General features: G+C 39.7%; 2 protein-coding genes across 4 annotated transcripts in view; one reads left to right on the top strand and one right to left on the bottom strand.

Moving 5' to 3' along the window:
* The first annotated feature begins 2,189 nt into the window (after positions 1-2,189).
* The window catches only part of LOC111672552 (uncharacterized), a 38,986-nt gene continuing 26,193 nt past the window's right edge, over positions 2,190-14,982 (top strand). The window contains exons 1-3 of one of the 2 annotated variants that reach the window (XM_087169618.1): positions 2,190-2,516; positions 3,734-4,070; positions 4,688-4,784. In XM_087169618.1, the coding sequence (XP_087025744.1) occupies positions 2,344-2,516; positions 3,734-4,070; positions 4,688-4,784 (607 nt within the window). In that variant the 5' untranslated portion in view covers positions 2,190-2,343. The remainder of the gene's footprint in view (positions 2,517-3,733; positions 4,071-4,687; positions 4,785-14,982) is intronic. The other variant, XM_023429989.2, reaches the window with a different exon arrangement.
* LOC111672683 (12-(S)-hydroxy-5,8,10,14-eicosatetraenoic acid receptor-like) lies at positions 6,576-10,870 on the bottom strand. 2 transcript variants are annotated; one of them, XM_087169619.1, is made up of 3 exons: positions 10,293-10,870; positions 8,752-9,157; positions 6,576-7,415 (listed from the first exon to the last, which is right to left on the bottom strand). In XM_087169619.1, the coding sequence occupies exons 1-3, from the start codon at positions 10,460-10,462 to the stop codon at positions 6,972-6,974; spliced, it is 1,020 nt and encodes a 339-aa protein (XP_087025745.1). In that variant the 5' UTR covers positions 10,463-10,870; the 3' UTR covers positions 6,576-6,971. The 2 variants fall into 2 exon arrangements, with proteins under 2 accessions (XP_087025745.1, XP_023285962.1); XM_023430194.2 differs by having other exon boundaries at positions 6,576-7,433; positions 10,293-10,866.

Raw genomic sequence — 14,982 nt, 5'->3', positions numbered from 1 at the left:
ATCTCTACAATGTTTGCTGTCAGCAGCTGTCATTTTCCACCCTTGAAGTAAATACATAAATAACCATTTTGCCATGACCTAATATGAATGAAACATAATAATCAAACAAACACTTTCATATACCAGTTGTCCAATGAATTCTGTCTATGAGGAGTTGGTTGTTATACATATAATATATGTATACATATGTATACAATACATCTGGTATAACCAATAGTGAATGCATATATGCCATATATGCATTCACTATTGGTTATACCAGATGTCCCGGTTATCTTGGTCTTCTTCTTCTTCCAATAAATGCATGGATAAAATATGTGAACAAATGTAATCAGTAGTGAGGTTACACAGCCATTTTGTGAACATCTGTTTACAGATACACAGCAGAAAACTGCATTTAAAACTCAGTGCTCAACACAGAACCACCTGCCCTCTGATTGGACAGTCATTGTCCAATCAGATTCAGGTGTAAAAACAGGATCAAAATTCAGATTCATAACTTCAGTGTCACACAAAGTGTGGGAATTTCACTGCCCAATTTTACAATGTGTAAAGTGTAAGTATAAAGTAGCGTAAAATGCAAATACTCAAGTTAAGTACAAGTAACTCAAAATTGTACTCAAGTATAGTACTAAGTGTAAGTGTACTTAATTACTTTCCACCACTGCTAATACAGTGACTAAGACCAAATGTAGTTTAATATTATTCAATAACCCAACCAGGTAAAACTCCTGAATTCCTGAATGAACACAAAGGGTTTTCCATATCAGGGAAGGACTAAACCACCACACAAAACACTATTAAAATGAAATAAGGCACTCTATATTAATGCCAAAACTTCTCTCTACAGCAACCAATCCTTCATTGTGTCACCGCTCATGACTGTTTGCTAAAATTAGATGATGTATGAAATTTCATAATTGGTAATCAAATGACAAGCCAACATTGGAAATGACAGGGTGCAGCACCAGCTAGCTTACATTAGTTAGCTAAAGCGAAGTTAGAAATTAGCTAACATTAGCGTTCATCCGTACATACGTGACACAGTTGTATTGTTGGTCTCTATTACTATAACTCAAGAACAACAACGTGCTGTTATCTCTGTAACTTTTTATTAACACCCCTTCGTCAGCTTAACATTACTGAACACACACTGACCCCACAGTCCCACAGCGCCACTCCTTGGTGCACTCCTGCCATTACATCTCCCCCTTTTTGCTAAGGGTTTCGCTCCTCTGAACTCAAATAGAACCTGTTGCACAATTACTTATAACAACTGCATTTTCAGCTAGGAGCATGAATTATTCAGAACTTAACAAGAAATACTGTTATTCTCCCTCTTTTCTTTTTTTTTTTTTCAAATGTCCAGTCTTTTTGGAGGGTTAACCACTCTCCCTGACCGGGTAACCTGTGACGTCGGCACCACCCTCAGATGAGATCGGTTGCGGCGCAATTGTCCCCCAGGTGTATCCACCACATAAGAGCGTGGTGTGTGTGCGTTGTGCACAACCGTACCTTGCGTCTTTGAAGGCATGATCCAAACCTTCTGATCCATGTTTGCCACGAGCTGGGTTCAAAATCAAACGCTTCTGGCGGGGAAAAAGTCACTAGTTGCTCCATAGTGGCACTGCAGAGTTGACGGTGGATTAGTTTAGCTTGTCGGCTAACACTGTCCGGCCGTGGATTAGCCTCCTGTTTTTAGCCTTGACGTGACCTTCGTTCACCAAACTTTTGCAAAGTGGTCGAACTGGTCCTCACGGGCATATCAGACTCAATCCGTCATGGGTGTAGCACTTCTGACACCATGTATTGTTGGTCTCTATTACTATAACTCAAGAACAACAACGTGCTGTTATCTCTGTAACTTTTTATTAACACCCCTTCGTCAGCTTAACATTACTGAACACACACTGACCCCACAGTCCCACAGCGCCACTCCTTGGTGCACTCCTGCCATTACAACAGTCTACTTCAGAAACTCTGACAGTGAGAAAGTAAAGTGTATTTAACAAGCTAGATAGTTAGCTAATGGATAGTGTCGGGTCAACATAGGGGGCCAGGACCTGAAGACACTGAGCCACTTAAGGGAGCGAGATAGGCAGACGACAAAATCGTACCACAAGATTTTTCCAGGCATGAATGTAGGGAAGATATTGTAACATTTACAATGCTTCAACCCTTGTGAACATTTTTTAGACTTTTTTTTTTAGGGGGTACACGTATTTGGGGGTTTTTCTACAGTACCGTAGGGGGGCTGACGAGGGCACACTACAAGCGTCCTTGTCTGACATTAAACCCGAGCAGAAGAAGAAGGCAACACACACAACAACAACAACATGTGGAATGGCAGCAGACAGTGCGGATGCTGCAACAGGTTCACTGCGACTTCTGGAAAAAAATAAACCACGCCATGACTGGTGCATGTGTGAATTTTGTATTTCACATGGAGCATCAGGGACATGTTATAGACAACCAAAAGCCAGGAGGAACACATCGGCAGCTACACAACATACTGGGTTAGTGAGTTTCAGTTGTGAACTTAAATATATTAATAAGGTGTCGTCAAACAACGTTCACAAAGGCTAACGTTATCTTGTTTAGGCTAACGTAGCGACAGCTTGGTCTTCACAATATTAGTAGGCTGCCGTCAGTACTGCTCAGTCTGTCAAATTATTTTTTAATGAATATTTTTCCGGTCATTTTGAGAAACACAGCTACACACAGCGACGCACCTGGGAAATGGTAACCATTTTCCTTATATTTTCAGTCTACCTCAAGGGTTATTTTAATATATGTTAATGCTTTGTTTTTAAGGAGATTTATCTGCATTTAGTTGGTTAACTGAGGTGGGAAACAAGTGTTGTGACGTAGTTGGTGTGTAACCGTAGCAACAACAAACTTCCCTCAACTGTAACTCAACTCAGCCTGAAGATGAAGGTAACTGACTGAACGCTTAATAAAATATATGCCTAGCTTTAAAAAATGTCCTCTGTCACTGCTTCATGAGATTATAACCCTCCCGAGGGATGAAATTAAGAGTTTGTTCACTGTCCATCTGAAACTGTCAGTTGAGTTTTGTTTAAGCATTAATTCAGCATATTTAAGTAAAATTCTAACTTTTGTCCAGCTGTTGTCGTTTTTTAACTTTAGCCCAGCTGAAATAAATCGGTGAATCCTGTACGTCTTTATGTAATAACGTTAATTTGTCAATTCTGCCAAGTTTTAAATGAAGGCTTAAACCTTTTGATAGGTAGCAAGCATGACTAATGTAGTTTGTGCACAAAATTTCACAATTTTTTAAATGTAGTTTGGTATCTATCTATCTATCTATCTGAAAGATGGGCTTGTTAAAGTTAGCCTCAAAACCTTTTTGATTAGTCGATCTACAGAAAATTATTCACTAACTACTTTGATTACAGAATCATCCTCCAAAAACTTGCTCATTCCAGCCTCTCAAATGTGAGGCGTGATGCCTTTCTTTATCCTGTAAAATGAAAATATTTGTTGCAGCCTTAGAGGGAACCCTATATGAGAAAAATCATACAACTTTAAGTGCCTGTAGTGACTTTTAGCCTATATAAATATGGCCTACCAAATATTCTTTAAATGCAAACATGTTATTTCAGTACAGTAACTCATTCTTCTCAGCAAAATGAAGCCCTTTTAGTTACTTTTTATTGCACTGTGGCATTTAATGTGTTTGTTTATAATCCGCTTGTAATCTGTTTTGCAGCCGGCGTCCAGGTAAAGACAAGTCGACTGAGTATCTTCCAGTGATGTATGCTCAAATACCCATGGAGAGAACAAGTCCAAGCACAGATCCAAGTCAGTCAGCTCACTCTCCAGCATCTATCTCACCCACCTCTGGAATCAGTGGGGTGGAGCACCAGGGGTACAGACTGAGCCTGCTGCCCTATCAGGGTGAGCCAGTGGTGGACAGGACTCACCCTTACGTGTCCTCTTTCCTGAGCCCTTATGACGCTGTGCCCATTGGCCAATCCCAGCTGACTGCTGCCAACATGGGTGCCGATGCCTCTCAGACCATAAATCAAACCATGCAACAAGTAAGTGTAAGTATTACTTTTTTGTACTTCACAAAAGCTCAAGGATTAAAGGAGAGCTCTGCCACAAAGTACTTTGATATTGTAAAAAACAATTATTGATAGTGTCAGAGTACAGTAAGTTCTCTGTACAGCTGCTGTTTTGCACCAACAGTCAATCATAGTTCATAGTTGTATAGGAGAAAGCAATTGCAGAGGAAATAGACAAACATTTCCTCACAACATTGGCCTCAGCAAACCAGAAAGGTTGCTGATAGTTAAAGACTACTAAAACATGTCATGTCACCCAAATGTCTGTTTACTTTGTTTAACATCATAATTTATAATTATTATTATTATTATTATTGGATAATGATATTATTTTTAATACCAGAAAGTAGATTTTTGCTTTAAATAATGTTGTGACAGAAATAATGCAAGGATATACAATACTAATCCACATAATCCAACATGCTGTCTTTTAGTCTAGTTCTCCTTCTTACCACTAGGTTGCAGTAGAGCATCAGATTACAGCATTTCCTGGAAAGCATCTCATCTCAAACTGCCTGACAAAGTCAATGGGACATAATCTGTTTTCTTCCTTGGGTTAAGTTCTTAGTTAAAGTCTGTCTGTTTTTTTTTCACAGGCTTCAGATCATCCATGTGACGTGGTTCAGCAGCAAATTGAGCAGATCCACAAGGTTCTACAGGAACAGGGTCGACTGCTGACTCTTCTAGGAACAGGTCAGTGTTGGACAGGACACACATTCAGTTCAAAAAAAAAAATCTCCTTTTCAGCATTGCAATTAAGCTTTTCCAACAAATGCAAACCTTACAAGTACAGAGCAGATTCAGTTTAGGAGATACCTTTGAACAAAGGCAGAAAAGTTTTGATTAAAATCAGTTGTCATTTATCTTAATGAGATAAATTCCTTAAAACTGTTTTCAGTCTGAGGCTGAGACATAAGTTATTAAAGGATTTAAAAAAATTAGACGAGGCACAGAGACAGTATGCAAAGAAGGCAGCAACAATAACACTGATGTTCAGCATTTGTTTTTCTTTTGCTCTGTTGTTTTGATTGCTGTGATATTCCTGATCTGGGGCTACTAGCCTCAACTTGACAGCTGCAACCAACTCTGCTGTTGCAACACCTATTTAGCCTGCCCAGAGAAAAGGGTTCACACCTCAAAGTAAAACATAGTTGAAAAAAGTGTTGTAATGAAGGGCTAATGCATGCACACAGATGTGGGAACATGCCGCTTCAGTTTGCTGTATCTGACCTGTAATCTGACCCTAGATGGCTTCATGTTCTAAGTGTGATTGGAGTCTCTGCCAACAGATACACATACACAACCTGACCAAACTGTAGCACTTTCCTGCAAAGGGGTAGAAAATGGAGCCAGAAGAGGCAGATCAGCGATGCCAATGTTTGGACATTGTAATGATGTATAGGGGTGCACCAGGGATATGGAGGTATTACTCTTTGTATTTGTTTGGAGTAATGTTACACCATTGGAAAAAGAGGAAGGTGGTTTTGCTCATTTGTGTATGTAACAGTATGTTTTGCTGAGAAAAGACAACACTCTTCTCTTGCAGACCCTGAAGGCCACACAACTACTTCAGTGCAGTTGTACGAACCGTATCACCTGTATTCTGTGTATTTACAGAATCGATATACAAAGATCTCCAGTCAGCATCTCAGTGTTATAATAATTACTCAATTTTTATAATCAAATCACCAAGATATATACACTGTGAGCGAGGCGAAGTTTAAAAGGTCGTTCACCTGGGTTTGACATTTTTGTAGATGTCGTCGTTACATAATTTTAACCTCTTTTAAACCCCAGAACGTAGACATGAAAATGATTATAAAAGAGGCAGCACCATGGATGATCAGTGACACATCGGTCATTGACTGTCAGTGAAAAGAGTTCACAATATGTTGCACAGAGGGTAAACAACCAATGAGAACAGATCAAACTGGTTTGGGGTATTTTGGGTAACACACAGAGATGAGTTTTAGAGTGATGAATGAGAGCTCTGCAAACCCTGCAAGGGTAAATGTACAGCACAGCAGCTTTGAACAAGTATGTCAACAGCAGTAGTAAACAGTATGTTGGGCTTTTTCTATACTATACCATCAGTACTTAGTTGTTATTTCAGGGGCCATCATATGTAGGAATATGCAGTCACAGAGTTATCCTCTCAGCTCCTTAACACCTGATTCTGAATAAATCCTAATAAATAAAAAAATACAAATTCAAATTGTATGTAACACATTGTCTCATATTCTTATAAATGTTTTAAAGCCCTGTAACATGAAGACATATTAGTGATTAATTCACTTTAATGCCCTATACACGCACACTTGTGTTTGCAGTAATTTTGGATGAACAGCCCTCTTCACAGAACACCTCACTGACTTCTTTCTTATCTGATTTGTCTGACTGCTTTTGTTTGTTGCACCTTATCTGATTAATTCGCAGTGATAGCAGGATAACTGTTGGCAGAGAGAAGTCAACAACTAAAACCAGTTAACTTAACTTATATATTTAATACAACATTATTGAGCATATGTATTACACATTGAAGTTGAGAAAGCAAACATAACATTAGCTGCTATAGAAGGTTATTCAAGATATATAATATAATGGAGGATTACATGGAGAAAATGTTGTGCTTCATTGTCACAGATTACTGACTCTGTGGAAGAAGTGTGTCGTGGTACACCCCCACTACATCTGCATCAGACTTTTAGTAAAGGGTATTTGATGACCTTAAATTATCAGCATTGCTCTGCCCGACTCTTCCAGACACTAAGTCTAATCTGCCATCGTCTGTGGAAATACCCACGCACAATGGTAGATAAACTGCAGATACTTCCTTGGAGATGGTTTTAATCACAGTTCAAAGGAAACAGGAAATCATTTTTATAGTATTGGCAAAGAATTGGTTCTGGTTGCAGAAGTTGTAGTTGTTGTCATTCCTCCAGTCCCGTTAACTGTGTAAGAAGTTAGCAGTCTCTCCTGAAGGAACTTGGGACAGAAAGTGGATATGTAAGCATCCTTAAAGCCTGAGTTACAGAAGCAGTATACCAGCGGGTCCAGCAGGCAGTCAGTGTAAGACAAAACCATGAGGCCGTCGTAGATCTGCACCACTATGTTCTCTGCGTCCTGCTTCTCTAACAGCCTGACGCTCAGCAGCACCACTCTGGCTATGGTGCTCGGCAGGAAGCAGATGGAGAAGACGACGACGACGGACATGACCACCCACACAGCTCTCCTCAGTTTGGTCTTCTCCCCGACCGTCTTCTTCCTCAGCCTGTTGACGATGCGTACCGTGCAGTAGACGAGGATGATAAACGGGATGAGGATCTGGGTGAAGAAGACGATCTTAAAGAGATTTAAAAAAAAAAAAAAAAAAAAAAAGAAAAAACAGAGGCTATGAGTATGACGGCCAGTACCCTGTACCGCAAATTTAACCTTCACATATCTGCAGTCAAGAGAAAAAAATTACTTCTCCAGGTGTTGAGTTTTCTGGCTCATCTTTAAACTTTTTTTTTTTGCAGAACATTAAAGGTCCCATATTTTACACTTTTTCTGTGTTTAATTTTGATATCCATATGAAGATATATTTGTAGTTTTAAGAACCAAACACCATCTCAATGTAGTTTTACATTTCCTCTTTTAGCGTTCTCTCTGGAGCTCTAGTAACAACAGGTCAGTGAGACTGACTGTTTTCTGAGTGATCGAATAAAAAATGGCAGATTTCAGGTGAACACTCAGAGAAACCAAATCCTGCAAGGTTGGATGGTGGGTCCAAATGGCTCAGGCTCAGGTTCTGAATACAGGCTGTGTGCATTTCTCTGTGGACTGAGGCTTTGATACTTTCACAGTATTAATATAGAACCTAGACCTGCTTTATAATCAAAAAAGACATGGACATTTCACTTTATACTATATGGGACCTTTAAAGAAATTGCTATTATAGCAACATGATGTCTGATAAACATAAGATTTTAAGTAATTCTAAGTCATTTTTAACCTGGATTTTGGGAGTACAGCATTCTTGTGATTTAAATACAGAAACAGTTTAGAATTTAAAACACTGAAATCTCTAAAAGCCCTAAATATTAGGCCTGCAGATAATGATTATTTTCATTATCAATGAATTATAACTACTTTTCAGTTAATTTGGTCTATGAAATGTTCAGAATGTGTGAAAAATGTCCGTCACGAATTCTTCTGTTGTCCTGATTTGTCCGACCGAAACCCAAAGATATTCAGTTTACTAGCATAGAAAGCTAAGAAAACCAGCACATATTCACATTTGAGAGGGTGGAACCAGTGGATTATTGTCATTTTGGCTAATGACAAATAAGATCATTAATAAATGATTAATTGATAATCAGAAGAGTTGCTGATAAGCTTCCTGCTGATGACTAATAGATAAATCGACATGTGTACAGGCCTCAGACAGTTACTGCAGAACACATCAGAGGTTAAAAACGTGGATACATTTTTTTCAGCTGTATAGGAAGTCTGGGTGAGATTGTGTAAATAACTCCGGTTCTTATTAAGTGTTTAGCTTTTGTATGCTTGCCTTAGTATATATCTGTTGTTTATGGTCACATTTAAGCCTTATTTTTACAGCTATCTTTTCAGCCAAGCTACAAACTAAACAAAATTAAGAGATAGAAATAAAAAGTACCTCTCTGAAGGTGTCTGTCACATCGTGAAAGGATGTCTCATTTGTTCGTCCATGGCTATTGCAGCACTCAAAGGTCTTGAGCATCGTGGGGATGGTGAGGGGCAGCAAGAGGAGCCAAATGATGATGGAAATCTGGGGCGATTTCTTCAACACTTTGACAAAATTTCGCCGCCCAAGGTGGACCACGTTGAAGTAGCGATCCACGGACAGGATGATGAGGAAGGCGATGCTGGCTCCTCGGTTGAGAAACAGCATGAAGAGCATCATCTTACACACAGTGTTATCGTCGCTGCGCCTCAAGCCATTGCGGTAATGGAAGGCTTTCACAGGAAGACAGGCCACCAGCAAGAAGTCAGCCACCACAATATTGAAGAGGAAGACGCTTTTGTTCTTCCAGAACTTGAATCTAAAGAGGAAGAAAATCACAAAACAGTTATTTAATTCACTGCTACAGAGTTTATTCTGCCTCAAGAATAAACTGGAAAACAGGAAAACTGCTTCATGTTTAAGACTCGGTTCTCTGTTGACAAACTGATGCATGTGTTAGTGTAGTAATGTGACGTTTATATTTTATGTCTTAGGATTTCATAATTAACCACCGCTTTCCTTTTTGCATTGTTTATATCAGTGGATGGAAATAGTACAGCTGTGCCAAAGAAAACGCTGACTCTGCACGCTGCCTGCTGGGATGCTCCTCATCCCCAGCACAATATGTTCCACATGTTTAAACACATGTTTATCAGTCAATCTCATGGCACTGTGGTTCCCAACCAGTGGGCCTGTGGGAAGGTATTGCAAGTGGCCCGACAAATCGTTTGCAAAACAGAACAATTTTGGTGATTATAATTAAAAAAACTAAAAACACTAAATACTTGTTTGTTATCTCAGTGTGATTGAGAGCTAAAAGATTAGTCCATGCATGGCAAAAACTGCAGTATCAAAAAGGTTAGCTGGTTGGCAACAGGAAGAATTAAAAGATTCCAGAGACAGATAGTGAATCAACAATTGAAAAACAAAAGCTTGAGCAAAATTGAGCTTCCCCTGTTTTTTGCTCTGAGAAGTCATTATTTGGCCTCCATATCCTTATGGGGTCGGATGTGTGCCGCCAACATTTTTGAGATTTTCAAGTGGGCCGTGTGTTGGAAAAGGTTGGGAACCACTGTCATAGCACACATGGCTCATCTTGTTTAATCTGCACTGGATTCAACATATCGTTTTTTTGTTGTTCTTAAATAACATTTTAAAGAAGTTAAATTGCTATCGTATTACGTGTTTGACATTTTGAAGCAGCATCCTAAATTTGCACTGAATTGTCTGTTTAGTCTTATTACAGTCATTTAAAATAAGGTGTGTGAATTCTATACAACTTAAATGACTTGCTTTTGCAATGCTTACAAGATAAGTTCAGCGTTGTTTTCCGGTTTAGTGTGATATTACGGTTGAATCACTCTAAATACCAGGAAATTCCCACTAGGTGGTGAGCCATCACTTATTAAGATAAGTGTTAGGCTGGTTTTGGCCAAGATTGTGCTTCCTCATACCTGAAGATGAAGATGTAGAGGACCGACAGGTTGAGCGGCAGCCCCAGCACAAACTCTCCAATCATCACCCAGGAGAGGGTTTTATATGTGACTATGTTGGGTACATTGCAGTTGTCAGGAGCTTGACCCATAGTCATGCTTGGTTGGCCGGTTGTAACAGTGGAAATCATCCTGCTTCCACAGTGGTAGGAGCGATTGCAGTCAAAGTCCTGTTTAATATAGTGCCACAGCAATAGAAAGGAGAAGTGTTAAAGATGTATCCAGGCAGGCATCACAAAGTTAAATCCTTCATCTTGGAGTCACTTGTAGCTGCCTGTAACCCAGAGTCTCCTCTCCTCTGGCACTGGGTTCCCCCTTCAGACTGTGATCCTTCAGATACAGCAGTCCCCTTCTGAGAGCCTCCCAGCGATTCTGGAGCTCTGTCAAGACTCAGCCGGTTGTGCCAAAATGCACTGAGCGAACATGCACTGTAAACGCATTGCATACATTGAAAAAAAAAAAGAGGAAACACCCCGTCTTGGTGCGTCTGTCAGGCTTTTCTGTGTGAGGCTTCCAGCAATGCTTCAGAGAGGAAGAATTTATACTCAGCTGGAGGTGTGGTTTAAAGAGAGGGGATTATCTCACTGAGGTTGGTTTCATCATCTGAAATGCACCAAGCTTCATAGGACTTTTGTACAGCAGATATTAACACTAAGATAAGGGACGACGACACATCTCTACTATCGCTTTCTGTTTTACACAGAAACTAGTGACTGGAAACTGGCTGTTCAAAGTTTTTTCCTGCAGAACGGGGGCAGCGCTTGTGAAATTCCTCAGGTGGCTGTCTATAGGAAACCATCCTGCCTGCACATGTCAAGCATTACACTTGGATATGATGACAATAAGTTAGGAAAACATGTCCTTTAAAGAAAATGACCTATCAGGTCTCATGATGTTATATAGAGAAAAGAATGCATCTACTGTGCATACAGTACATTATGTATATTTTATTTGTTGTGATTACATTTTTTTAATTGTGATTAATAAGGATGAGGTTAAGCCAGAAAACATGACTTCATCCATTCTTGTGTATAGACATCACTCACTTACTACTTTCTGGGAAATATAAGCTTCTATTTTATTATTTTTTACCACACTTAGTTAAGTGGAACACAGATGGTTGAATAACAATTGAAGTAATCTTTAAGCCACATCCTCTTTCCCTAGATGCCCTTGTGTGTTGCATCCTGCAGAGAAGTAATATCTTCATCTCTAGTCCGACACCTTATACACCTTTTGTTGAATCGTCGATCATTTCTGCATAAAAAAGTCCACCTATGATGAACAGTGACACATCTTCAACCAAAACCTTTCTTCGTTTATTGTAACCTGTTTGAGATCAACCTTGACTCTCAAATAGTTCAAAACAATTTGGTTGGTTGACGCATTGCAGAAGAAGCTTGGGATGATTTTGTTTTGTTGCTGTTTTTCTTTTCGACAATATCTTTATTGAACTTTTTTACATATAAAAAATACAAAACAGGCCAACGGACCACACAGCTTCAGAGGTGAAGGCTATACCATACACTGAAGAAACAGGGGTATACCACATCCCCATCAAAGACAGAGTCATTGTACAGAGTTCTGAGTGCATTAGCTTTTAAACATCTTGTTCCTTTGAAGTTAAACATTAACCTGTTAGCAGACACACCTCCTTTTTGTGCACAAGCCCGAAAATAAGGTATCCAAAACAAAAAGGTTACCTCTTCAACCCTTTTGATTACAATCATAACCCTGGCCTCCTTTGAAGTGTACCTCTTTAAATTTTACAACCAAAAAGTCAGAGTGAGTAAAGCAGATACAGAGGAACAAACATGGTAGAAATGTTTTGTTGTTTTTTTTGTTTTTTTTACATCGCCAATTTTTTTGGCATAAAAACGAGACCATAAGGCCTGTAATAAGACCTTTAGTGTGGAAAGAATATATATAAGTCTGAACCTATTTTGTGCCAACAGCTGTTGCAGTGATATGATCCTAAAATGATTAGCACTGATAGAATCAGGAGACTGAGCTGTCAAACAATTCATAATTTGCCCAGGTTGTGTGGAGATCGAATCAAAAACACACTTAAAGTGGCGCTACTAAAGCGTCCCACAGGTAAGCTGGAATGTATTTTAAAAGGTTAAAGTAGCCTCGACTCTTCTCCCTCCTGGTCTCTGCTGCTGTTTTCACTGACAAGCAACTGTAAGACACAGCAACCTACATACTAGTGATTTGAAGCTTTGGCATAAACTTGAATTCTTTGGAAAGCCATCCACTTACTAGTACTTACTAGTTTGCTCTTCGTCATATTTTGCTTCTAGAAGTGATGTAACGTAGCACAAAAAGGGTTCAACATTGAGCAACAAAACCTGTATCTAGACACGTTTGCAGATGTGGTTTATTAGCGGTGTGTGTTCGTGTGTGAATCTGTCAGTCATTGCAACATTGGTTTTACAACGTAGTGGTGTCAAGTTCCTCTTTAAGATGGCAGCATAATTTCAATTATACACCTATCATCCTGAAAAAGGAAAACAATACTCTCCAATTTGCTAAAGCATTGAGAGCCCATACAGTGAGCTCTTTGTATGCTATACGTGTGCGACAGCAGCAAATGGAAGCATGAAAACAGATGCAAAGTAGAGATAAGTAACCTAAAAGACAAAAAAACAGCACACAGGGGGCACACCACAAAACTGCTTGTGAAGAATAGATGGTGCAACCCCAGTCACATCAAAGTGAAGGAGAAGATCTGCTGTAGGGATATTGAGCTGCTGGCAGTTGATCTTAGATGGTACTACGCACCGAAGGAGTTCTCACACATCGTCGCCATTGTTGTTTACATTCAACCACGAGCAGAGCCTGCAGTCGCGTGTGGCGTCATCCACGAGACTGTTGCGAGAGTACACACCCAGCACCCTGATGCATTCATTGCTATATCGGGGGATTTTAACCATGTCAGTCTCACGTCTCACCTGACTGGCATCACTCAGTATGTTGACTGTCCCACAAGGGAAAATAAGACACTGGATCTTTTGTATGCAAACGTCAAGGAGGCCTTCACTGCTTCAGCTTTACCACCACTTGGAGGATCAGATCTTATTCTGGTTTTTCTTCAGCCTTCCTACAAACCCTGTGTACTGAGGCAGGCTGCAACCACCTGCTCATTCAGGAACTGGACCCCGGAGGCCAGTGAGTCTCTAAAAGACTATTTTGAGAGCACAGATTGGGATGTCCTGTTGGAGTCACAGGAAAATGATAAAAGCAAGGACCCTGACCTTGATAGGATGGTTGAATGTACCACAGACTACCTTACCGTCTATATTGACACTGTAATACCAGCAAGGACTGTACACTGCTTTCCAAACAACAAACCCTGGATCACCAGTAACACCAGAAAAAGGAGGCCTTCAGGGATGGAGACAGGGAGAAGCTCAGGTGTGAGCAACATGAGCTGAAGAGCAGATTAAAGCTGATCTTTTTCCTCAGGAGGCTCAGGTCCTTTGACGTCTGCAGTGAAATGCTGCACATGTTTTATCAGTCAGTGGTGGACAGTGTATCTTTAATGCTGCAGTCTGCTGGGTCAGCAGCATGTCCGACATGAACACAAAGAGACTGGACAAAAAGGCTGGGTCTGTGCTTGGCAGGAGTCTGGACTCACTCATGGCCGTTGTGGAGAGATGCATGCAATGTAACATGGAGGCCATCTTTGACAATACCAACCATCCTCTCCACAACATTCTGGCAGGACAGAGAAGCAGCTACAGCTGCAGCAAACGTCTCATCTCACTGAGAGGTTCAGGAGATCCTTTGTTCCCACTGCCATCAGACTATACAACACCTCAGCCAAAGGATGTAGACTAATCTAATTATTATTGTTATTTATTATGAACTGTTTTTATTATTATTATTATTATTATTAATAATAATAATGATGAGCTAATGGACAAATGAATTTCTCCTAGGGAATAAATAAAGTATCTATCTATCTATCTATCTATCTATCTATCTATCTATCTATCTATCTATCTATCTATCTATCTATCTATCTATCTATCTATCTATCTATCTATCTATCTATATTTAAATAAGTGGAATAAACAAACAGTAGCAGTTCACCCTTAATTTACATTTTACAAATTAGAAATGACACCAATATAGGGAAGGCTGTTATATATTATATATCAAGGCCATTATCTTCAGTGGAAACTGCGGCCAGACTGTCCCGAGCAGGTGTGTGTCACAGGTGTGGTGACCTGACAAAACATAGTTTTGGCCTTGGGAACGTGATATCTCAGTAACACCTTGTAGGAACGTCTTCAAATTTTGTACAAATGTTCACTTGGACTCAAGGACGAACTGATTAGACTTTGGTGGTCCAAGGTCAAAGGTCCCGGTGACCTCAGAAAAACTTTTTCATTACTCAAGAATTCACACAGCAATTATGACAGCATTTCACACAATTGGTTAATATTTTAACTAATATACTAATATTATATGACTCTGGATAAGCAAGGATGTAACCTGAATTTAGTGTGAGTTGCAGAGGCAGGCAGCCAAGAGGAGGTGATTCTAGTTTTTATCATGACTCAGGACTTGGCTATAAGAAACTGACAGGCTTTATTACAACATGGATGCCTTGCTTATTCTTAAGTACAATTTTTAAAGCGGC

The sequence above is a fragment of the Seriola lalandi genome, unplaced genomic scaffold (genome assembly GCF_002814215.2).
Source record: "Seriola lalandi dorsalis isolate HSWRI2012SDOR001 ecotype SW California unplaced genomic scaffold, Sedor1 jcf7180002054901, whole genome shotgun sequence".
Lineage (NCBI taxonomy): Eukaryota > Metazoa > Chordata > Actinopteri > Carangiformes > Carangidae > Seriola > Seriola lalandi.
The sequence above is the reverse complement of the archived record's forward strand: the minus strand, read 5'-3'. Positions and strand labels throughout refer to the sequence as shown.